The 26,054-nt window shown below is 47.3% G+C and overlaps 1 protein-coding gene across 1 annotated transcript in view; it reads left to right on the top strand.

The window, feature by feature from the left end:
• Positions 1-26,054, top strand: part of LOC144268587 (scavenger receptor cysteine-rich type 1 protein M130-like) — a 73,984-nt gene that overhangs the window by 27,497 nt on the left and 20,433 nt on the right. The window contains 3 exon segments of the mRNA XM_077823615.1: positions 15,816-16,130; positions 16,584-16,895; positions 22,487-22,804. Of these exon segments, the coding sequence (XP_077679741.1) occupies positions 15,816-16,130; positions 16,584-16,895; positions 22,487-22,804 (945 nt within the window).

Here is a 26,054-nt window from a genome sequence, read left to right as displayed (position 1 = left end):
CTCATCTCTGCCTGCCTTTCCTCAGCCCTGCTCTGCCTCAGGTACCCTGCTTACTCTCCCAGGCAGCTTGGTCTTTTGCTCCCAAGCTGGCACAAGAGTCTCTCTCCCACTCGCTCAGCCTGCCCTTTTATCAGGGCCAGCTGTGCCCTAATTGGGTGCAACCACACCTGTGGCTGACTACCCAACCAGCCTCTATTGGCTGCTTTTAACCCTTTTCTGACCAGAGCCTGGTGACGGCCCCGCTACAAATATGAATGCAAAACATGTGCATTGTCAAATTGCAATGTATGCACATGTGACAGCTTTGGCTCATATAATCTATCTCAGATATACCCAACTCCCTCCCTCTTCTTTTTTAAATAACTTAGGACAATTAATGTTTTCACGGAATTTTGAACCACACATTTCATTAATGTTGAAAGCATGCAGCCATTTTCATTCTGAGGCAGATATTAATTGAAAGACAAATTCTCAACAACTTTGAGTGCCTGACAGCTCTCTCTGATTTGAAAATGAAACTAACTTATGACCAAGGTGCCTTTCACCAAGCTGAGTCTATCACTGTACCAATACTGTATTTATTGCTAAAGTAAGTTTTCACCCTGATCTGTCTTTGGGCTTTTTAACTGCCCTTGATTCCCCTGCCAATGTTTGTGTGATAATTTCAGGTTGAAAAGTCAACCTTGTAATGCACACACAAAACACCCCTCTCCCTGGCTGCTCAGCTGGAGACTGCACTTGCCCTCTTCTCACCCCTGAGTCGGGGAACTTCATTCCCTCTTCACCCATAGCAACACTTCCCTGCCTCCTGCTGCCCTGGGGCTCGGGGGATCTCCGTGATTTGTGAAATTGGCATTCCGTCTCGCTCCTCAGCAAGGATTACAAAATCATAGCGAAAGCAATCTCGCTGCGGCTAGGGTCCTTGATGGCGGACGTGATCCACCCAGACCAGACCTACACCATCCCAGGCCGCACCATCTTCGACAACCTGTATCTGGTCCGGGACCTCTTGGAACTCAGGTGTTAGGACAGTCTGTCATTCGCCCTCCTGGTCCCTGAATCAGGAGAAGGCATTTGACAGGGTGGATCACGGGTATCTCTTCAGCATTCTGCGAGCGTTTGGCTTCGGACCCCAGTTTGTGGGTTTTCTCCAGGTGCTGTATGCCTCCGCAGAGTGTCTGGTCAGGCTCAACTGGACCCTGACCGAACTGGTCAGCTTCGGGCGAGGAGTATGGCAGGGGTGCCCCCTCTCGGGCCAGCTGTACGCTCTGGCGATCAAGCCCTTCCTCTGTCTCCTCCGCAGGAGGTTGACAGGGTTGGCGCTTTGGGAGCAGGAGCTGCGGCTGGTTCTGTCGGCGTACGCCGACAATGTGCTCCTCGTGGTCCAGGACCCGGGCGACTTGGCGTGGGTGGAGGCTTGCCAGGCCATCTATTGGGCAGCCTCCTCCGCCTGGGTCAACCGGGTCAAGAGCTCTGGCTTGGCGGTAGGAAACTGGCAGCAGGCAAGCTCCCTCCCACCTGCACTTCAGACCATCCGGTGGAGCGCGGGTCTGCTGCTTTACCTCAGCGTTTACCTTTCTGCCACGCATCCCTCTCCGCTGGAGAACTGGGAAAATTTAGAGGGCGGGGTGATAGAGTGGCTCCAGAAATGGACGGGACTACTCCGATGCCTCTCCCTTTGAGGGAGGGCACTGGTGCTTAATCAACTAGTCCTCTCCATGCTCTGGCACCAGCTCAACACCCTGGTCCCGGCCCCGGATTTCCTGGCCAACCTCCGGACGTTGATTCTGGAGTTCTTCTGGTCAGGACTGCACTGGGTCCCTGCAGGGGCTCTCCATCTACCCCTGGAGGAGGGAGGGCAGGGCCTGAAGTGTCTGCACACTCAGGTCCATGTCTTCTGCCTCCAGGCCCTGCAGAGGCTCCTTTATGGTGCAGGTAGTCCGGCGTGGAGCGTATTGGCGCACGCCTTCCTGTGCCACTTCCGAGGGCTCCGATGTGACCGGCAGCTCCTTTATCTCCATCCGAGAGGTCTTCCACGAGACCTCTTCAGGCTGCTGGTCTTCTACCAGTACCTCCTCCGGACCTGGAAACTGTTTACAGCGACCAGGTCCGTGGTGGCCTCCATGGGGGAAGATCTCCTCGAGGAGCCCCTGCTACACAACTCCCAGCTCCGTGTGCAGGTGGCGGAGTCCCCCTCGGTGCGCCAGAGGTTGGTCCTGGCAGAAGTCACCAGAGTCAGAGACCTCCTGGACTACGACCGGGGAGACTGGCTGGATCCCCTGATGCTCGCTCAGCGCATGGGGCTCTCCAGAGCTCGTACTCCCCTGTGCGTACTTCGGGAGGTGAGGGCCGCTTTGCCGCCCGCTTCTCTGGTCTACCTCGACCGGGTCCTAAGGGAGGATGTGCCCCGCCCACCCTCCACCCCAGGCCCTCCGGACCTTGTCATCGGGACCCTGCCCCGTGGACCCAACCGACTCCCCCGCCCCTTCACCCTGCGCCAGCTACACGAGCTGCAGCTGGTCCGTTTCCAGACCGCGCCAAGGAAACATTCATACATGCTCGTGCTCCATACCCTTCACGTCCTCACCCTTGCGTCCCGCCCTGACACAAAGTGGCGGGACCTCCTGCCACCTCGAGAGGATGAGGAGCCCCGGTGGGCCGGCCTATATTCCACCTTGGTCCTGAGGCCCGCCGGGGATATTAGCTGGCGGCTCCTTCATGGGGCCGTGAGCACAGGCCTGTACTTGGCGCGGTTCACCCCAATCCCGGACACCTGCCCCTTTTGCGGTATGAGGGAAACCCTGGCGCACGTCTACCTGGAGTGCACCAGGCTGCAGCCCCTATTCCAGCTCCTCATGAATATTTTGTTAAGATTTTGGTTGCACTTTTCCCCTCACCTCCTTATCTATGCACTCCCTGTCTGTGGCCCCACTAAGTCGCGGGACCTCCTGGTCAACCTCCTCCTGGCCCTGGCTAAAGTGGCCATCTATAAAACCAGGGTGAGGAGGTTGGCCGATGGAGTCTCCTGTGACTATTTCAGATCTTCTGTCCGTTCACACCTCCGGGCAGAGTTTCTCTGGGCGGCGTTCACTGACTCCCTTGATGCCTTTGAGGAGCAGTGGGCTTCTCTGCTTGGTGTCCCCGTCTGGTTCCCTTCGTTTGATCCTTTGACCGTATTCCTGTCCCTGTTGTTCATTAGTTGTCCCCCGTAATTATTTGGTTCTCCAGGTCCTGTGGACCCCCCCTGCTTAGGCTGGGGGGGGAATCCTTTAGCAGTGGGCGGGCGAAATATGGCTGCCCTGGGGCTTCACCACCTGGGACCCAGCTACATCACTTCCCTGACTACTGGGACAAGTGGGCTTGTCTTCTTCCTGGTTCCCAGCAGGAACAGTTTCCCAACTTCGCCCTCCCCTGTCTCTTGCTGCTCCGGGACCCTCTTTCTGCTCTAGGGACATACATGAAGGCAGGGCTCAGTGGCAGGGCAGGTCTGTGTCCTCAGCCCTGAAGCTCTTGCACAGAGCTTGGTCCAGCCCTGAAAACTGGAGTATTAGAGGAGCTTCTTGTGTCATCACAGCAGCTCCTCTGATGTTTTTGTCGGCAGCAAAATCCCATGCCTCCCAATCAGCTTGCAAGATCTGGAAACACGGCAAGACTGCCTTCCCCGACTGCTTGGAGGGGACTCCCCACCTCCACCACCAACCCGAGGCTGGTGATCTGCCACCTAATCCCCTTCATTTGTCACTCCCATTGCTGTATTCTGTAGCCCTCTCAGCTTCCCTGCACTTCACATCCCCCTATGTCCCTTTCAACCTCCCTTCCACCACCAGCTGCCCTGTGCCCCCCACATCCCTCTCCCCACAGCCTTCCTCCTGCCCCACATCCTTCTCCACGCCATTCCGTTGAAACCCCTAAATCTGTCTCCTGCAACCACCCCCAGGTGTCCTGCTCCCCGCACTCTCCCCACCCTCCTTTCACAGAGTCTCTGTTGTCCCTTGGCCCTGTCCATTCCTATCAGCCATACAAGGCAGCCATGTTTCCTGTGGGCTTCAGTCTAATTGAAAACAGCGGAAGATGGCAGCCAACTTTACTCAGGGCAGCCTCACTCCCACGTGGCAACAGACTGTAGGCAGATGGCAGCATCTCACTGGCTTCAGCCCCACTGTCAGCGACAGGAGATGGCGCCATATGGAATAAGGGAAACTCCGAGACTTGGAAGTGGCTTAAAACTTAAAAGTTGGTTGGTAAGTGACTGTAAATCCCAGTGATGACTGAACCTGGTGATATTCTGAAGCAGAGGAGCTCTCGGCCATACCAGTAGCTGGCCCTAGCATTTCATGCTGACTCAGCACACATCCTGGGCTTCAGAGGGACTCACAGACAGAGTGACATTCCTGGGATCTTCTTATATGGGTAACAAAGGTTGCCGTCTTGTCAGGGCCAGGGTCTTGTCAGGATACAAATCTAAATGGACGAGCTAAAAAAAGGGTGGGGCCACCAGTGAGGTGCTTTTCCCAACATCACCGCTAATGGCAGAGCCTGAAAAGGATCTGCACTGCCCACTAGCCTGCCTGTGGAACACACCACTGGCCAAAAGCCCAGTCCACGGCACTCAGCTGGATAGCTTGTCACTGTGTCAATGAGGACCCCTGGCTGGCTGGCAATAATCATGCTGCCAGGTTGGGTATTGGGATGGGTGGGGGGAAGTGGAAAACAAAGAGGTCTTTTTTCCTGAAAGTTGAAGAGAGGAAACTAAGATTGGAGAGGGGCTTCCTTTCTGTATAGGGTGGGGTTGCTACCGCCAAGGCACAGAAAAACTGGCCCATCTGTGGGCAGGCCCAGATCCCAGGGGAGGTGTCACTGGTCTGTGAACAGGGTGAGGTCCCAGAAGAGGAGAGGCTGGTCTGTGAGCAGAGCCAAGTCCCAGGGCTGGGGGCAAACATGGGAAGGGGCTCAGTGCTCAGAGAGTTATGGGAGGTTTGGTGGGATTTGGGGTTGGGAGTGTGGCACTGCTCTCCCATTGACTGGCGTCTGCCTTGGCATACTGCACACATGCAGATCAGGATGAGTGTGCCAGCCGGGAGGCCATTTTGTGTTTCCAGCTCTGACACGCTTAGCTGGAGTTCTGCGATCACTGCATGCCCAAGTGCATTTGTGCACAGCTTAGAAATTCTGGCAACACCAACCCCTCCCCGTCCCCCAGCCAATAACACCTTTGGACCAGCAACTGGGAAGGCCATGGAAAAACTAGCCAGGCGACTCAAAAACCAGCCAGATAGTATAAGGATGGTGCCAGGGAGAGAGGGAGACCTCAGCCCTACGGTGCTCATTCCTTCACATTTCTTTGTGTGAGTTTCTAGTGATAATAAAGCTTTCATCTCCCCATGCCCCTTCCCTCCTTTATCCCTTCAATGGTGTGTTTGACTCACTTTGGGTCTTATCCAGCAGTGGCAGCTCAGGGTGCTCAGCCTCTCACAGACTTCACTCATCGCCTTGTGGGATTGTGCCCTGTACTTGGGGGACCCTCCCCTGCTGAGATCAACATTCTGAAGGCACCCAGGGTATCATTGGGCAACCTTAACTCTGCATTAATGACGTTATTTTACCATTTAATTCTACTCAAAGTCAGCTCTGAATCCCCAATTCTACCCAAAATCTCAGAATAGTGCTACAACTTGGGGCAGGGAGACAATCACCAGTGTTTGCTTTTTAACTGTCACCAGAAAGCCCCAGCTTGAGCACTGTTGAGTTGACTGAGGCAGTTCACAATTCTTAGAGTTCCTGTTTCAGTGCCACCAATAGAAGCCCCAAGCAGCTCTTCACCAAGGGATCCTCCTGGAGCTGGCAATAACCACGGAGCGTATCTGCTCTCCAGCTGCAGTCACTGCATTAGGTGTGGCTGTACTGAATGGTGGAGGAATACGCTGGAGTAGCTTGGGAGAGCTGTGGTTGTAATATGAGGAGACCTGGGAATTAGTTTGAGGAGCATCAGAGAGCTGTGAATGTGATACGAAGAGAACTGGGCTTAAGCATCCCCTTGTGTGTCACCAAAGGAAAGATGTGCATATGGCCCTTGAGGTTGCAGTCGGCATCATTTGTGTAGGCTGTGTCAGGAGCAGGGCCCGGGGTTCATCTTGCCATGGGTATTGTCAGTAGTGAGTTGGGACATGAGAGCTGTGTGTGGATTTAATGATGGGTTGGGGAAAGTATATGTTTAGGTGATATCTTGTGTTGATGTGTCAATGGGTGGTAAAAGGGTGGTTGTTATATTTTGCAAGTGTGGTATGCTCTCGGGGGGACGCTCAGTGTTTGAGCATAGGGAAAGTGCAGATAGTGCCTGACTATGACAGTGAATAGGCAGAGTGGGAGTGTGTGTGTGTTATGGGTGTTGTGAGGCATTGCTTGAAGAGGGCAGAGTTAACATTGCATGGGCATTTATTTGAACTCCGTGTTTCCTGGTGTTCAGAAGTTTGAGTTTTGCTGAACCCAAAGTTCTTGAAGCGCATGTGCTATCAACAGGCAACCTTAACTCTGCATTAACAGGTTTCAGAGTAGCAGCCGTGTTAGTCTGTATTCGCAAAAAGAAAAGGAGGACTTGTGGCACCTTAGAGACTAACAAATTTATTTGAGCATAAGCTTTCATGAGCTACAGCTCACTTCATTGGATGCATTCAGTGGAAAATAAAGTGGGGAGATTTATATACACACAGAACATGAAACAATGGGTGTTACCATACACACTGTAAGGAGAGTGATCACTTAAGATGAGCTAATACCAGCAGGAGAGCGGGGGGGGGGGGGGGGGGAGGCGAAGAAAACCTTTTGTAGTGATAATCAAGGTGGGCCATTTCCAGCAGTTGACAAGAACGTCTGAGGAACAGTCGGGGGGGGGGGGGGGGAGGAGGAATAAACATGGGGAAATAGTTTTACTTTGTGTAATGACCCACCCACTCCCAGTCTCTATTCAACCCTAAGTTAATTGTATACAATTTGCAAATTAATTCCAATTCAGCAGTCTCTCATTGGAGTCTGTTTTTGAAGTCTTTTTGTTGTAATATTGCAACTTTTAGGTCTGTAATCGAGTGGCCAGAGAGATTGAAGTGTTGTCCGACTGGTTTATGAATGTTATAATTCTTGACATCTGATTTGTGTCTATTTATTCTTTTATGTAGAGACTGTCCAGTTTGATCAATGTACATGGCAGAGGGGCATTGTTGGCACATGATGGCATATATCACATTGGTAGATGTGCAGGTGAATGAGCCTCTGATAGTGTGGTTGATGTGATTAGGCCCTATGATGGTGTCCCCTGAATAGATATGTGGACACAGTTGGCAACGGACTTTGTTGCAAGGATAGGTTCCTGGGTTAGTGGTTCTGTTGTGTGGTGTGTGGTTGCTGGTGAGTATTTGCTTCAGGTTGGGGGGCTGTCTGTAAGCAAGAACTGGCCTGTCTCCCAACATCTGTGAGAGTGATGGGTCATCCTTCAGGATAGGTTGTAGATCCTTGATGATGCGTTGGAGAGGTTTTAGTTGGGGGCTGAAGGTGATGGCTAGTGGCGTTCTGTTATTTTCTTTGTTGGGCCTGTCCTGTAGTAGGTGACTTCTGGGTACTCTTCCGGCTCTGTCAATCTGTTTCTTCACTTCAGCAGGTGGGTATTGTAGTTGCAAGAATGCTTGCTAGAGATCTTGTCTCTGTCTGAGGGGTTGGAGCAAATGTGGTTGTATCGTAGAGCTTGGCTGTAGACAATGGATGTGTGATCTGGTGTGATCTGGGTGAAAGCTGGTTTATGTGACCATCGCTTATTAGCACCGTAGTGTCCAGGAAGTGGATCTCTTGTGTGGACTGGTCCAGGCTGAGGTTGATGGTGGGATGGAAGTTGTTGAAATCATGGTGGAATTCCTCAAGGGCTCCTTTTCCATGGGTCCAGATGATGAGGATGTCATCAATATAGCGCAAGTAGAGTACGGGCATTAGGGGACGAGAGCTGAGGAAGCGTTGTTCTAAGTCAGCCATAAAAATGTTGGCATACTGTGGGGCCATGCGGGTACCCATAGCTGTGCTGCTGGTTAATTTGCAAACTGTATACAATTAACTTAGGCTTGAATAGAGACTGGGCGTGGATAGGTCATTACACAAAGTAAAACTACTTCCTCATGTTTATTTCCCCCCACCACCACTTTTCCTCAGACGTTCTTGTCAGCTGCTGGAAATGGCTGACCTTGATTATCACTACAAAAGGTCTACCTTCTTTCTTTGTTTTCTTCTTATTTATATGGCTATAGAACCTTTTACTATTGGTTTTAATTCCTTTTGCAAGGTCCAACTCTACTTGACTTTTAGCCTTTCTCACTTTATCCCTACATGTTCTGACCTCAATAAGGTAGCTTTCCTTGCTGATCCCTCCCATCTTCCACTCCCTGTAGGCTTTCTGCTTTTTCTTAATCACCTCTCTGAGATGCTTGCTCATCCAGCTTGGTCTACAACTCCTGCCTATGAATTTTTTCCCCTTTCTTGGGATGCAGGCTTCCGATAGCTTCTGCAGCTTTGATTTAAAGTAATCCCAGGCCTCCTCTGCCTTTAGATGCATACGTTCTTCAGTCCAATCCACTTCCCTAACTAATTTCCCTAATTTTTGAAAGTCAGCTCTTTTGAAATCAAAAACCCTAGTTGCAGATTTATTTTTGTTAATCCTTCCATTCAGTTTGAACTGAATTAGCTCATGATCACTTGAACCAAGATTGTCCCCTACAACCATTTCTTCTATGAGGTCCTCACTATTCACCAAAACCAAATCTAAAATGGCATCCCCTCTAGTCAGTGCAGCAACTACATGATGAAGGAATCCATCAGCTATCGCATCTAGGAAAATCTGAGCCCTATTATTATTACTAGCACTTGTCCTCCAGTCTATATCTGGAAAGTTAAAGTCTCCCATGATCACGCAGTTTCCATTAGTATTTACTTGATTAAAAACATTGAAGAGGGCTCTATCAATATCCAAATTAGATCCCGGCGGTCTATAGCACATCCCGAGCACTATCCCAGGGGAGGCTGGAGAAGTTTTCTTCCCCAATGTAATTTTTGCCCAGACGGACTCTGTCTTATCCATTCCATGGCTTCTTATTTCTTTACATTCTACCTCATCATTGATATACAATGCTACTCCACCACCTTTACCTTTATTTCTGTCTTTCCTAAACAGCACATACCCTTCAATACCCGCAGTCCAGTCATGACTACTATTCCACCATGTGTCTGTTATCCCTATAATATCTGGTTTCACTTCCTGCACCAGTAGCTCTAGTTCCTCCATTTTGTTACCTAGGCTCCTCGCATTTGTGTACAAACATCTTAATTTTTGCTGTTTGACCTTGCTCACATTCTGTACCTGATTAGGCACGGTCATTCTACAGCCAGTATAACCTATTAGACTGGTATTCACACTGCCCTTCCTCCTTATATCCATTCTCCTACCCACGGCTGTATCCTTTCTTACTTCGTTTTCTTCCCTCTAAATGCTAAAATCCAGTGTGGCGATTACCTGGACATCTCCCAACCATCTCCCCCAGATTCCTAGTTTAAAGCTCTCTTAATCAGTTGTGCCAGTCTCCATCCTAGAAGTCTATTTCCTTCCCTACTCAGATGAAGTCCATCCCAAGAGAACTGTCCTCTGTCCATGAATGCCTCCTAGTGGCCATACATCCCAAAGCCCTCCTTATTGCACCACTGCCTGAGCCATCTGTTGATAGTCATAATCTTGTCACCCCTTTGTTGCCTTCTGTAGGAACAGGCAGAATCCCACTAAAGATCACCTGAGCCTCAATATCCTTAAGCGTCTTCCCCAGCCTAGCATAGTCTCTTTTAATACTTTCCAGCGAGAATCTAGCCGTAACATTTGTTCCCACATGTAGGATAATTAGGGGATTCTTTCCCGCTCCCTTTAGGATCCTTTTCAACCTCAGGTCTACATCCCGTATCTTAGCACCTGGAAGACAGCACACCCTTCTATTCTCTGGATCAGCTCTGGTTACAGGCCTGTCTATTCTTCTCAGTAAAGAGTCCCCGCTCACATAGATCTGCCTTTTCCTGGTGATGATGCTATTCTCCAGTCTATCCCCTGTTCCCTCTGGCTGCAAGTTCTCTCCATTCCTATTCTCCCTTGCAATCCCCTGCAATCTATCCCGTATCCTCCTGGGGCTCATAGTTGGTGTAGTCTCCATTGACTCTTCCCCGTTTTCTATAGGACTAGCTGCTCTTCTCTTCTTCCTTGCCCTTCTACCTTCAGTGACTACCTGCTGAGCCCCTTCTTCATTTTCCAACTCCACAAACCTGTTCTTGAGCTCTGTTTCTCCTTCACTAGCCCGTCTTTTCCTCTGCCTGGTTCTTTTAGTCACATGCTTCCACTGACCACTTTCCTCAGCAGTCTCCCCTCAAAATTCCCCAGTCCTGCTTCCATCTGCAAGTCTGAGCTTTTCCCTTCAGATATCTCATGTCTTTGCTCCATAATCTGCTCGAACCCCTTTCTAAACTCAACCAGACTTTCCACCTGCATCTCCAAACCTCGGATCTTTTCCTCCATCAGCTCTATCAGACGGCATTTCATGCCGACAAAACTCTTACTAGGTGCCCCCTCCAGGATCATGTACATACCGCAGCTTCCACATCCAGTCATCTTCATTGTGTCTTCCACGACATGGGTCACTCCCACTGCTGCCTCTGTATCTGTCATAGCCTTCCCACCTAAATCCTGTTAATCTGGGAAACACAAACCACATCAAAACACCACCCCCCACAGCAAAAACAAACCCTGAACAAGCACCACAAGACAAACGCCCCTTTCAAACTCCCCTGTTTACCCCTCTGTTTGCTGGCTCCTGTGCCGCTGCAGCTGTCTGTATATCATGGCTGACGGTTCCACCAGTGCTTCAGCTAGATCCTTAAGTATCTTTGTGTGACAATCAGGGTCCAGACACCCCAAGGGGAGAACAAGGGGCCTGAAACCCAAAGAATAAGCAGTTGAAACAACTGTTTGTATACAGTATTATTGTACTATAACAGTGTACCGGGTAAAAAGAAAAGGAGGACTTGTGGTACCTTAGAGACTAACAAATTTATTTGAGCATAAGCTTTCGTGAGCTACAGCTCACTTGGGTAAGATATCATATAAAAACTGGAGACATGCTGGTTATGGATATCATTGTGTGAGGCATATACAGATGGCGAGTAGAGTTATGTATGTGTGATGGAAAGATGTTCCTAAAATATGTTGTATTTTGTTTTGTTTGTAAGCATTTTCTGCTTCTGTTATCTCTGCTTAGTATCATTTAAATCTATGTTCTTTATTAATAAACTTATTCGTGGTTTTACCATAAATCAGCTCCATGCTGTGTGTTAAGGTAAAGAGTGTGTCCTCAGTTGGGCTTGTTACCCAGGGGTTTTAGAACCCAAATCAGTGGTAATTTAAATGGTTTTCTTCAAGAAAAAAATAATATGGCCATAACTCCTCTGTCTGATAAATGATTGATACAAACCAGAGTGCTTTACCTAAAACTACTTTATTGGGTTTCAAGCGTGGGCACACTATGTATGCTGTAGCAGTAGGGTGCAGAGCATTCCAAATATTTACAGTTACCTAAAAAGTCTGAAATGGTCTCAAGAAATTAACAGACAAGCTATCGGGGGCCCCCTCCTTCCATCTTACTATTGGGGAACTAAGGTGTAAAATCCTTGCCAAAAGGAAAGCTTCCTCAGACTGCTCTAAAGTACACTTTCTAAATAATTTTTTTGTAAATTTTCTTTGGATAAAGCACACAGCTCATAATAGCCTCTAATGGGCTAATAATTTCCCCAGCAACAGCCAATAACAATTCATTATTTTTATTAGCAAAATATTCCTGGTTATAACAATGATAAAGCTTACATGTTAGAGGAACCTAAAACCAAGGTCAGTTGCCCAAACATTTTTTTCTATTTTTATAGTATGTTTATTTTTTATTTTATTCTCCCATTTTGATTAGAAAAACTGCAAGCATGTAGCTATTCGGCCTTGCCTCTCAGGGTCATAAAACTACTGTTAGCTATGTGATGTTTGGGTTTCAGCTAGCAGTGGTTGAACATACAAAATGACTGACTCCAGTGCTGTCCAATTGTGGGGTTGTCAAGGTTCCTTCCCCACTCTGAATTCTAGGGTACAGATGTGGGGACCTGCATGAAAACCTCCGAAGCTTATTTTTACCAGCTTAGGTTAAAACTTCCCCAAGGTACAGACTATTTTCCTTTTTCCCTTGGACTTTATTGCTGCCACCACCAAGCATCTAATAGATATATAACTGGGAAAAAGCCCGCTTGGAAACATCTTTCCCCCCAAAATTCTCCCCAAACCCTACACCCCCTTTCCTGGGGAAGGCTTGATAAAAATCCTCACCAATTTACATTGGTGACCACAGACCCAAACCCTTGGATCTTAAGAACAATAAAAAAAGCAATCAGGTTCTTAAAAGAAGAATTTTAATAGAAGAAAAAGTAAAAGAATCACCTCTGTAAAATCAGGAGGGTAAATACCTTACAGGGTAATTAGATTCAAAACATAGAGAATCTCTCTAGGCAAACCCTTAAGTTACAAAAAGACACAAAAACAGAAATATCCATTCCATTCAGCACAGCTTATTTTCTCAGCCATTTAAACAAACAGAATCTAACGCATATCTAGCTAGATTACTTACTAAGTTCTAAGATTCTATTCCTTTCTATTCCCGGCAAATGCATCACACACACAGGCAGAGCGAGGCTTTGTTTCTCCCTCCCTCCAGCTTTTGAAAGTATCTTGTCTCCTCAGTGGTCATTTTGGTCAGGTGACAGCGAGGTTATCCTAGCTTCTTAACCCTTTACAGGTGAAAGGGTTTTTCCTCTGGCCAGGAGGGATTTTAAAGGTGTTTATCCTTCCCTTTATATTTATGACAGGGGTGCATGCAGGAATGTCAAATACAGGGCTACAGGCTAACAGGCTAGTGTGTGTGTACTGTATCTTTGGGGACAGTAGACTTAATTTCTGTGAGGTTTGCATTCCTTCCCCCTCATTGTTAATATTAAATGTGTTGAGTATCTGCTCACCATTAACCTATTTAGTAAAGATTAAAGCAAAATAGAAATTAAACACCTCAGCCTTCTTGATATCACCCCTTATTAGCTCTTCTTTTAACTAAGTAGAGGACCTGTACTTTACTTCATCTTTCTCTTACCCCCTAATGTATTTAGAGAACTTATTATTATTATCTTTTTATTTCCCTTGTTGGGTGTAACTCATATTGTGCTTTAGCCTCTCTGATTTAGTCCCGACATGCTGGTACTGTGGTTTTGTGCTCATCCTTAGCAACTGCTTCACATTTCCACTTTCTGTACGATTCCTTTTTGATTTTCAGTCCTTAAAGAGCTCTTGTGGAGCCATAATGTTCTCTTACGATTTTTTTCTGTTTTTCCTTCACATCAGGATAGTTTGCAGTTGTGTCTTTAGCATTGAGAAACTGTCAGGTCTCCTGACCTCCTTTTTTCCCTAAGATTTTCTTCCCATGGGAACTTAGCTATCAGTTCACTATGTTTGTTAAAGTCTGGAGTTTTTGAAGTCCTTTTTCCTTATTCTGCTTCTTTCACTCCTTCCTTTCCTTAGAATCATGACAACTATCGTTTATGGTCACTTTCACCCAAGTTGCCTTCCACCTTCAGATTCACTACCAATTCCTCCCTCTTGGTCAGAATCTAGTCTCAAATGTCGGTCCTCCTGGTTACTTCCTCTACTTTTATGGAACAAAAAGTTTTCCCCAACACATTCCAAGAACTGATTGAACATTTAGTGTTTTGCCTTATTACTTTTCCAACAAATGTCTGGGTAGATAAACTCCCTGTTACTGTCAGATCTTGTGTTTTGAATATGTATGTTTGTTGTAGAAATGCCTTATCCATTCCTTTTCCTGATTGGGTGGTCTATAGTAGACCCCTACCATTACATCACCACTATTTTTCCCGGCTTTTATCTTTGCCCAGAGACTTTCAGCTGGTCTGCCTCTCACCACCTTCTGGGGCTCAGAACCTCAGACTTGCCCAAGGTCAGACAGCAAGCCAGTGGCAAAGCTGGGGATAGTCCCAGTCCAGTGGTTTTTCCACTAGGCCACAAGGTTGCTATGTGATTCCTCAGTGCTCCTCCTTGTCCTGTACATTTTGTTAGAATGGAATGGGGATAATGGTGGTTGTATAGTTGCTCCCAGGGCCTGCAAAGGGATAGGGCTCCTGTAGATTGCAGCACACACACGGAAGGGGAGAATTCATGGCTGATGTGCCTTACTTCAATCCCCCAACTTTTTCTGCTACCCTTCCTAGTTTGCAACCCCTCCTATCTTCTCCCCTCCTCCTCTCCCAATCCTCACACTCTCCCCCTTCCCTGAGCCCACCCCACAACTTCTTCTCTCCCCTACCACCGATTCCCATTTGTCTCCCTCCCCATAATAAACACATCCCTGGCTGAAAACGCAAACATTTCCCCCTGTTACCACCTACTCTTGCACCCCTGATCACCCCTCCCCTTCCCAGTCAGCATTCACATTTGGAAGTTGTTTTCTTTTCAAAAGCAATTTCAGCACATTCTGAATATGTTGCTGCACTCAGATTATATTTACACCAAACAAAATCCCCCATGAGAGAGACCAATTGGAGCAATAAACCTGCTTTTTTAACATCACGTTTCTTTTCTGGGCTGGAGTTGCGCTCACAGTGCCGGGGTGGGGGAGCCTAGCTGTAAAGGCCACAATTTACCCTCAAAGCCACCCACATCTCATGCTGGATTGTCAGGTTTCCAGATAGCTATCCTCTCTCGCTGCACATGCTCAGTGGAGTCCATTAGATGTGTGTGGAGGTGCACAATCCTTTGCAAGCACCTAACTGGAGAAGCAGGCTCGTTTTGAAATAACATCTGAATTTGATTTCCCCCAAAGGCTGGTGGATGCCATATCCTCTGTTGGGGGTAACCCTCAAGTGTCTGATACCCTGGTGCAATGATCTGCGCCTTGTTTTGATCTCTACCTGTGTGCAAAAATAAAATGCCAGAATCTGTCAACTTTAATATAAGCTGTTTTTTTTCCTTCCTGGGAGCTGTATCTCAGAAACCCCTTGGTGAAATGGCCCCACATTTGGATTACTAATGCAACCCTGTGCTCCTATGTGAAATACTGTATTTCAATCCAATCCAATCAATCAGGCAGATATTAGAGCACTTAGAAAAAATTAGCTTTGAAGGAAAGCTGGTCTCAACCTTAACTGTTGCAGAGCTGTCACTGAGCTAGAATATCACCACTGTGTATGTTATTCCCAGTCAGACCCCTGAGTGCAACTGTTCTGATTCAGTAAGCTTCCAATAACCTGGGACTCAGCACCCTTGAGAACCCCAGTTTCTTCACATGGGATTTGTGTGATAACTTAGGGGCAGCCGCTCCAGACTCCTGACCAGCACTCTGGAACCACCAAAGCAGAGACTGGCCTCAGCTAAAGACAATCTGTCCCAGGCATGACCCTGACCCCAGAGCAGTAAATGCCAAGGCGGAGTTTGGTGCGTGCTGTGTGACTTCCCACAAAGGGCAGATATGAGCAATAACGCCTGCACTGAAAGAACCTGATAATCACATCTGAACATCCTCATTTACAAAGTGCCCAGGAAACTGGGAAATAATTATTAGTTAATTATCCCAGGTCACTGGGGCTCCTTCGTCACATCTTTGGATACAATTGTGCAAGAGAAATGTCCTTTTGATCTCCCTTCTCCTTCTTCTCAGGGTACGGCGGGTACAGGCTGGCAAATGGCAGCACAGAGTGTTCGGGGAGAGTGGAGCTTCGCCACGGAGGCGCCTGGGGAACCCTCTGTGACTCCCAGTGGGATTTACAGGCTGCCCACGCCCTCTGCCAGCAGTTTGACTGTGGATTCGCCCTGTCGATTCCAGCAGGGCAGCTCTTTGGCACAGGAGACGGGCCTGTCTGGAATGGCAAGTTTGGCTGTGAGAAGAATGAATCCCGCCTGAGGGACTGTCTTGTAACTGTGCTGGGCACAACTGAGTGTCCCCCTGGGAGTGAAGCCAGCGTGGTGTGTTCAGGTGAGCAGCTGCCAGGGGAAAGAAAAGAATTGGGGATTGGGGAGCATCCTCAGCCAGATCTTCACAGTGTGTCAATCAGCCAAGCTCCACTGGGCTCAGTGGGGCTATGCCGATTTACACCAGGTGGGGACTGGCCCATAAATTGGAGCCCTGTCCCTGCACCAGCCAAGTCTGCTGGAACTGATCCCTCAGTGAAATGCTTGTGATGCCTTGAGTATGGAATGTACCAATGAAGCCAAATTCTGGTTCCTGGTCCTCCCTTCTCACTAACTGACGTGGATCGAGTATCAGTTTGTGAATGTGCAGGTGTAGAATAGTCCCACAGCCCCCACAGGGTAACTGCTAGAATTGATCATGAGCAACAATCCCTTCCTGTTCCCTACTCCCCTCCCTGCTGTTGCCGTTAACACTGATCACTGCACCTCCTCGACACTCACTTTCCCTTGTGCTCAGGGTGCCTGGGCGGCAGGTTAGTGAACGGCACCGAGTGCTCCGGGAGAGTGGAGATCCGACATGGAGACACATGGGGAAGCCTCTGTGCCTCCCACTGGGATTTGCAAGATGCCAACGTCCTCTGCCATCAGCTGAACTGTGGATACGCCGAGTCGATCCTGGGAGGAGCCCACTTTGGGGAAGGCAGGGGAACCGTATGGAGCGACACTTTTCATTGTGAAGGGACTGAACCCTGTCTGTGGGATTGTTTTCGCATGGCCCTGGGCAACCCAGCCTGCTCCCCCAGAGACACGGCCAGTGTTATTTGCTCAGGTAAGTTTAATATATATGTGTGTGTATTAGTTATAGTGCAGGTTATAGGCCAGCTTAGGATCATCATGAGTCGTCCCATTGACTACAGTACGCAAGGTAAGTAGGGGTATTGGAGTGTTGCTCTCTTTGTTTAAGTTCCCCAAATCAGAGACACCTCCAGGTGCAGTGAGGGGTGGCGAGGTGGATCCTAGCACTACGCTAGAGTGAACCAAAGAGAATGGCTCTGTGCTATAAACCTGGGGTTTGTGATTCACAGATTCCCTCAGTCCCAGCAGGGCTGACTCAGCCCTTCATCAGGTTGAGGTTGGTGTTGCAGAAGCAACCTAAACGCAGAGATCTCATCCATGCTGTGGGGCCATTACAATCCCATTTCACTCTCTGGAAAAATAAGTGTTTGCCCTGGTGTTCCTGGCCAAAATGCTTCCCCCGTTGCCCATCCTGGGTTGTGTGCTGGTGGGCTGCAGCCCTCACCTACAGAGCTTGCTCAGTGGGTGTGTATGTTTGTAGATCATTAATTCCCCACAGCACTTCATAGAACTAGTCATTTCTTTGCCAAAGATCCCAGTTTTCAGGAAAGCGTTCAAATGGCTCCAGAGCTTGGCTTCTGAGCCAGCTGGGAACTTTCACAAAGATCCTGCTCTTAGTGAGAGCAGCTGGCACTTTGATGAAGATCCTCCTCTACAATGCAACACAAATACTGCAGGGGTCCTTTTTCCTGCAGGCTTCTCCAAAGATCTTCATCGGCTTCCCCATGCCACACCAGAGAACTGCCATAGCTGATAGATGGCAAGTCGTCTGATGGCTATCCATAGTGGCTAGGCCCAGATTTTTACAGCTGTTTCGCTGTTGCTCCATTCAGCATGGCAATGCCTAACTGGTTTAAGAGCATACATTTCATTTTCAGTAAGGATTTAGGCACTTTGCAGCCTTCATCAATGAGATCAATAGGAGTCACATCCTGAGTGACATAACTATGCGAACCTCACCCCCACTGTAGACACTTGGAAAGATGGATTACCCACAGCAATAGTAAAACCCCTTCTGTCGCTGAAGGAAGCATCCACACTACAGCGACATAGCTGCAGTGAAGTTCTGTGTCACTGTAGCACTCACAATGTAGACATGGCCTTAGTAAACCAAACATTTAATGCACACATTAAAACATTGTAATAGCTATGAATAAGCACTCCCAGCTATCTCCGTGACACCACTGATTTCCTGAGAAAACTACAGTGCATTGGTGATCTTTCAGAAAACACCATCCTAGCCACCATAGATGTAGAGGCTCTCTACACAAACATCCCACACATAGATGGAATAAAAGCTGTCAGGAACAGTATCCCTGATGATGCCACAGCACAACTGGTTGCTGAGCTCTGTAACTTTACCCTCATGCACAATTATTTCAAATTTGGTGACAATATACACCTCCAGACCAGTGGCACCGGTATGGGCACCCGCATGGCCCCACAATATGCCAGCGTTTTCATGGCTGACCTGGAACAACGCTTCCTCAGCTCTCGTCCACTCACGCCCCTTCTCTACCTACATTACACTGATGACATCTTCATCCTCTGGACCCATGAGAAGGAAACTCTGGAAGAATTCCACCACAATTTCAACAGCTTCCACCCCACCATCAAACTCAGCCTGGACCAATCTACACGGGAGGTCCACTTCCTAGACACCACGGTGCAAATAAGTGACGGTCACGTTAACACCACCGCTATACCGAAAACCCACCGACCGTTATGCCTACCTTCATGCCTCCAGCTTCCATCCCGAACACACCACATGATCCATTGTCTACAGCCAAGTGCTGAGGTACAACCGCATTTGCTCCAACCCCTCAGACAGAGACCAACACCTACAAGATCTTCACCAACCATTCTCAAATCTACGATACCCACACGAGGAAATAAGGAAACAGATGAACAGAGCCAGACGTGTAGATCAACAGAGCCAGAAGCCTTCTGCTGCAAGACAAGCCCAAGAAAGAAACCAACAGAACTCCACTGGCCATCACATACAGTCCTCAGCTAAAATCTCTCCAACGCATCATCAGTGATCTACAACCCATCCTGGACAACAAGCCCTCACTTTCACAGGCCTTGGGAGGCAGGCCAGGCCTCACCCACAGACAGCCTGCCAACCTGAAGCATATTCTCACCAGCAACTGCACACTGCACCATAGTAACTCTAACTCAGGAAACAATCCGTGCAACAAACCTCAATGCCAACTCTGCCCACATATCTACACCAGCGACACCATGACAGGACCGAACCAGATCAGCCACACCAACACCGGTTCATTCACCTGCACATCCATCAATGTCATCAAGTTGCAGTGGGGGAGGTTTAGGTTGGATATTAGGAAAAACTTTTTCACTAGGAGGGTGGTGAAGCACTGGAATGCGTTACCGAGGGAGGTGGTGGAATCTCCTTCCTTAGAAGTTTTTAAGGTCAGGCTTGACAAAGCCCTGGCTGGAATGATTTAGTTGGGGATTGGTCCTTCTTTGAGCAGGGGGTTGGACTAGATCCTGAGGTCCCTTCCAACCCTGATATTCTATGATTCTATGATAATATACGCTATCATGTGCCAGCAATCCCCTCTGCTATGTACATCGGCCAAACTGGACAGTCCCTACGTAAAAGGATAAATGGACACAAATCAGATATTAGGAATGGCAATATACAAAAGCCTGTAGGAGAACACTTCAACCTCGCTGGATACACAATAGCAAATGTAAAGGTAGACATCCTTCGGCAAAAAAACTTCAGGCCCAGACTTCAAAGAGAAACTGCTGAGCTTCAGTTCATTTGCAAATTTGACACGATCAGCTCGGGATTAAACAAAGACTGTGAATGGCTAGCCAACTACAAAAGCAGTTTCTCCTCCCTTGGTGTTCACACCTCAGCTGCTAGAAGAGGGCCTCATCCTCCCTGATTGAACTAACCTCGTTGTCCCTAGCCTGATTCTTGCTTGCATATTTATGCCTCCCTCTGGAAATTTCCACTCCATGCATCCGACAAAGTGGGTATTCACCCATGAAAGCTTATGCTCCAAAACGTCTGTTAGTCTATAAGGTGCCACAGGACTCTTTGCCACTTCAACAAAAGCTATAAGAAAGTAAATCTATGGGTTCTCCTTACACAGACCTTCCTCCATTTGTTTCTCTTACAACTTAACGTGTTCTATACTTCAGCACAAACATCCAAACACATTCCCCACTGATCTTCTCTTAGAGATGATTTCTCAAGCTTTGCAGTGTGGTTGTAACATGTAGTGGGTCTTCAGAGCTTGAGAAATGGCAGTACCTCAGCCATTTCAAACACTTCAGAACTCGGTGAGCAACGAAACAGTCTGGGGATCTTAGCAGCTAGCAGTGCTCCAGCCCTAGGCTTGGGTTAAGAGTTGACTGGGTATCTCAGTTGCTGGTGAAACAGAAATCTGTAGCCTGTATTCAATGTGGTACCAGGATTGGAAGCAGCCTCTACAATATCTGTTCCCTGGATCTCTGTGAGGCTCTCACTCCATGGAGCACTGTCTTCTCCCCATAAACCCAGCTAAATCAGGCAAGAATTCACAAATCCTCACCTCACCAAGTGCTGCCCCGTTCTCTCTCTTTAACTGAGGCAGAATCCCAGTTTAGAGCAGTCAGCTGATAGCTAAATGTAAATTCCATAGTCTCTGTGGTCTCCACAGCAACAAATACTGCCCCAGCTCTCCCTCTACGTCCATAGACCACACCATGGTGCACCAAACATTATCTCAATGGAGGGCTTCCTTAGAAAATAAAGCTGGCATAGCACTGCCCTGTATCCACGGTGGTACAGGGGTTGGGATCAGCCCTCACAGCAGATACATCTCTCAGCCACTGAGTCCACAGGGCTGTCTTCGACACGGTATACATTAAAAAGCTGGGTTGACCCAGCTAAATCACTCAGGGATAGGAAAAATCCTCACCCCTGAGTGACACATTAAGCCAACCTACCCCCCCCCCCCCCACAGTGTAGACAGCACTAGGTAAACAGAAGAATTCTTCTGTCAAGCTCGCTACCACCTCCCAGGGAGGTGGATGAACTATAGCAATGGGAGAACCCCTCCGGTCGGCATAGGTAGGGTCTACACTAAAGGGCTACAGAGGTACAGCTGCAGCTGTGCCCTTGTAGCCTTTCAAGCGTATAAAAGCCCTTCCACTCCTGTATTTATAACCTTCCCCCCCCCCGACCCTGCACTCTAGCTCTGCCCTCAGAGGGTGACTAGGGTGTGGGGTTGCCCATAACGTAACAGAGGCCCAGAGTATACAGATAAAATCTATGTCCCCTCCCCATGGCATCTTTCGCTTCCTGTCAGAGAAATAAAGTCAAATGGTGCAGTACAAGGAATGTGGGTCACACTGACACAGAGATTCTGTGCGGGAAGTAAGGGGAGATTACACTGGGCCTAATTCTTACTAACCCTAAGGGCTCATTTACACCTGCTCAGAGTATAGGAGTCTTAATGTGAGATTCAGACCATACAAAACTTTAATAAAAAACAGAGTAGTTAAATACCTGTCTTAAGTGTAATACTAATCTCATCTTTAAATATGGAGTCACTACTGTCCTCTGTATGTATATTCTTATAACTGTTTATATATTTAGGAAGATTTGACAGGTTTACAGATCACATTTTGGGAGCACTTTGGCTCCTTTGAAATGTAAGGTGCCGCATACACTGTATAAATCTCCAACGACCTAATCACCAGAAAGGGTCTTCGCTTCTCCCACAAGGAACTTCAGCATCTTTATGTGCTCACAGTGAACAAAGTTTTAAAATGAAAAATATATATGTTTAGAAAAAAATGAGATCTTCTTCCCCATTGCCCAGAGGTCACTCTCTTCTCCAGCATCATCTCCAGCCAAGCCAATAGCTAGACTTCGTGAGAAAGGTAACTCAAGCGTCCACAGTTGCAGACCTGGCCTGGAAAATCTTTACTGAGTGCAGAAAAGCCTTTATTGTGTTAGCTCCTTATGGGTTTGGAGCTGACGCCGTGATCGCAGGCCACCAATGTACATTGAATGGGGACAAACAGGGCAGGGTTTTCTTTAAAGGAGCCATGTGTCCTGACAGTCTGGGTCTGGGAATTGCAGCAGTGAAGTGGGGCGCTTGGGGCGCTCATTGCAGGCGAATCCCTAGACTCCTGTTGTAAATCACAGCTACCTCACAGCGCTGACGCTATCAATGTGCGGGGTGAGCACTGAGCACTTTTGCACATACCATTTTGGAAACCAGGGGCCTGATCTGCCAGGTGTTCCTGAGCACTCTCCACTCACATTGACTCCTTAGGGAGGTGAGAGCGCTCCACATCGTGCAAGATCTTATCTCAGAGCTGGGGAATTCTTTCCTTCCATCACCTCCTGCATTTCTGAGTAGACAGACAAATGAAACCATTGAAAGAGGCTGTTCCCTGGATCACTGCACAGCGGTGAGAGTTACCTTCCACTCAGCACAGAAACCTGTGTTTCACATCACACCTGTGTATTATTTCTATTGCAGTATCAGCAGGGAGTGTTATTCAGCATATTTTTTGTCTCTGTGAGCCCAGGTCGTTCTGAGGCGCTCAGACTGTTGAATGGAGAGAACCGATGCAGTGGGAGAGTTGAGATTTCCCTCCGTGGTGTGTGGGGCAGAGTTCTGGATGACCAGTGGGACATGGACGATGCCAGCGTGGTGTGCAGACAGCTCCAGTGCGGAGTCGCTGAGAAAGCTTATAACCCCCCTATGTCTGAGCGAGGAAGGGGCCCCGTGGGGCTGAAAAGTGTCCGATGTGGAGGAAATGAGACTCGTCTGACTCTCTGTGACATCTCCCAGCCTGAGACAACCCAGGCAGGAATTGCTGAGGACGTTGGTGTAATTTGCTCAGGTGACTTAGTGTGAAAATCTTATAAATATCCTGTCCTTGTTCAATGGGAACATGACCCACCCCAGGGCCTGCCTCCACCCCACCTTGTGCTGTGGTCTCAGCAGTCCTTGAAATGATGTGGATCTGATGTTCAAACTGTGATCTATTTATAGAAAAAAAAATTATATACAGAACAAAGCATAGCCATGGTATAGGGTTAGTGCACTATAGCAACCTCTCTCTCTTTCTCTCTCTCATATTTTTATGGATTAGAGCTGTTCAAAAAAATTCATCAAAACTTTTTTCCTGTGAAAAATCTTCACAATAAGATTTCAAATTTTCTCAAATAGTTTGTTTTCATTGAAAATGTTCAGATTTTTGTTGAAAAACTTGGGCTGTCAATTAACCACAGTTAACTCATGCGTTTAACTAAAAAAAATAATCCAGATTTAAAAAAATCATGATTAATCACAGTTTTAATTGCACTGTTAAACAACAGAATACCAATTGAAATATATTGTTTTATTTCTGAATGCAGTTATTTTTTGTACATAAATCTACATTTGTAAGTTCAGCTTCCATGGTAAAGAGATTGCACTACAGTGCTTGTATTAGCTGAATTGAAAAATACTATTTCTTTCACTTTTTACACTTCAAATATTTGGAATAAAAAAATATAAAGTGAGCACTGTACACTTTCTATTGTGTTTTGTAATTGAAATCAATATATTTGAAACTGTAGAAAACATCCAAAATATTTAAATAAATGGTATTCTATTATTAACAGCACAATTAATCATGATTAATTTTTTTCAATAACTTGACAGATCTATGAATATCCCAAATTTATTTGTGGACCATGAAAAATATTCACGGTCATTCATATTTTGTGGGGAAAAGGATGAATTTCCAAGCAGGTCTTGTAGCACCTTAGAGACTAACCAATTTATTTGAGCATAAGCTTTTGAGAGCTACAGCTCACTTCATCAGATGCTCATGAAAGCTTACGCTCAAATAAATTGGTTAGTCTCTAAGGTGCCGCAAGTACTCCTTTTCTTTTTGCAAATACAGACTACCACGGCTGCTACTCTGAAACCAAGCAGCTCTTGTGTATCTAGTGGCTTCTTTATGTTAAAGTCTATAAAAAAGCATGCTGTCTTGAATCAGAAAACAACAGTAAGAAAAGGAAGTCACATGCAACCTGTTTTGACCAAGGCTGCCATGGATAGTAGCTCTGGGCTAGATCCGCCAAGGGCCTTGCAAGGCCTGACTCCTAGGTGCCTAGCCATCGAATGGGATCCTCAGCCATGAGTCACGCGCCCAGCTCCACGTACAATGCATGGGGAGAGTTAGGCACCAGAAGCCAGAAAGCTGAACAGGGAACCACCTACATTTGTCAGCAGTGAAATGCCAAGGAAGGGAGTAGGGCCTAGATACACAAAGTTATTTCGTTGCCAACCTGCCATTGATCAAAGCCTCAGCCCCCTGACACACAGGTAGAGGTAGGCACCTATCTCTGCTCAGGGACCTCAGTCATGAACCCACTCCTGGAGCTAGGCACGTAAGCCAGGTCAGCTCTCTCATCTCCCCATTTTACACGTGACCCAGTGGTTACAGCACTCAACTGGGAGGTGGGAAATCCACATTCAATCCCTGCTCTGCCTGATTTGGAGCAGGGACGTGAACGCAGGTGAGTGCCCTAGTCACTCTAGACTGTGCTGGGGTGGGTCTCTCCTGCTGGAAATGTTCCACTTTGTACAAATAATAAGTCACTGAATCCGAAAAAAAGCTAGAGATTGATTCTAGCTAGTGGCCAGGGCACTCACCTGGGATATGGGAGAGTCAAGTCCCTGCTTCAATAAATATGTAGTGATTTATTTATTATGTATTTATAAAGAGGTAGTTAGGTAGCTACGTACCTTTGTGGATCTAACCCTCTGTCACTTAGGAAATACATCAAAGTTGCTTTTATAATGTGACCTTGTGAAGTCCTAATCCTATAACTGTGCAATTTTCCATCATTTAAAGGTTAAAAAAAAAAACGAAAAAAAAAAAATCTGTGATGGGATTTTTTCATTGTTCTTGGTTGTACATGACTATTGTACAAAATAATTCTATTGTTCTTTTTGCTGGTATATAATTACATTAAGGTTCAACAGTAAAAGTAAACAAGTAACAGATATTTTAACTATGTCCCTATATCATGCACTGTATGTTACTGCACTGATATTTTTCATGCCCATTCCAACTGCAGGGTAACTACAGCACATTAAGGGCCCATTTCTGTTCCCATTGTGTCAGTGGGAGCTTCACAGTTGATTTCAGCAGGGTAGAATATGGCCCTAAGTGTCTTGGACTTTATTGTACACAGACAGAGACAATTTGCCTGTCTTTCCCTTTATTTGTAAAATAAAGTGGTACCAAGTCTCCTTTTCTCTAATGTTCTGGTACCTGCTGTCATGCTGTCTGGAGTGGCTCACCACTGTAAGTGACTAACGCAGGGCAGACTCAAAAAACAAGGGCAGATACCCCAAACTGGTGGTGTGTTCTATCATTAGATTTCACCAAGCCAGTCGCAAACGTGAACTCCTGGATCACTATACAAGTCTCACTATGGAGTCACAGACCGCCTAACCTGCCACCCAGACAAACTGAAAGTTGTGATAAAATGTCACTTAATCCTAATATCACACCACATCAAGTTTTTCCCAGTCCCAAGGGACCAGTCAGTCACCCAGAACTTCCTCCAAAGAGAACGCTGGCAGCCAGTTCTATAGTAAATAACTAAAGGTTTATTAGCTAAGAAGAAAGAAGGAGGGTTATTGAGAGGCTATAGCAGGTAAAATATAACAACAGGGAAATCAGTTTGTAACTCCAAATGGTGGCAGTGATGTAATAAACTGTCAGTTTCCCCAAAGTCTTTTACAGGGTGTCATGAGGTACTCCACTCACTGCCGGTCTGGCATCTCCTCCTTGTCACTCTGAGGATTAGCTCTCGAGGCCAATGCCCATCCACAGTTTGCACACCATCGCTCTCACTCTGGTTTGCAGCGCCTCTTGCTCCAGGACCTGCAGCATCCTCTTTGTCACTTAGCCCTCCAGCTAGGTCACTCAGTGTTCCCCCTGATGGGATTCAATCCATCAACAGTCCTAGGCTGTCTTCCCATTCACTGCCCTGGTGCCACTCCCTCGGTGGCTGGTAGGGGAACCCAGGCCTGCCCTCTTCTCTGGGATCCAGTCCAGGGACAGCTCAGCAGTTCTGGGCTTCCTC

This window comes from Eretmochelys imbricata, chromosome 1, assembly GCF_965152235.1.
Source record: "Eretmochelys imbricata isolate rEreImb1 chromosome 1, rEreImb1.hap1, whole genome shotgun sequence".
Taxonomy (NCBI): Eukaryota; Metazoa; Chordata; order Testudines; family Cheloniidae; genus Eretmochelys; species Eretmochelys imbricata.
This window is presented reverse-complemented; position numbering and strand designations above follow the sequence as displayed.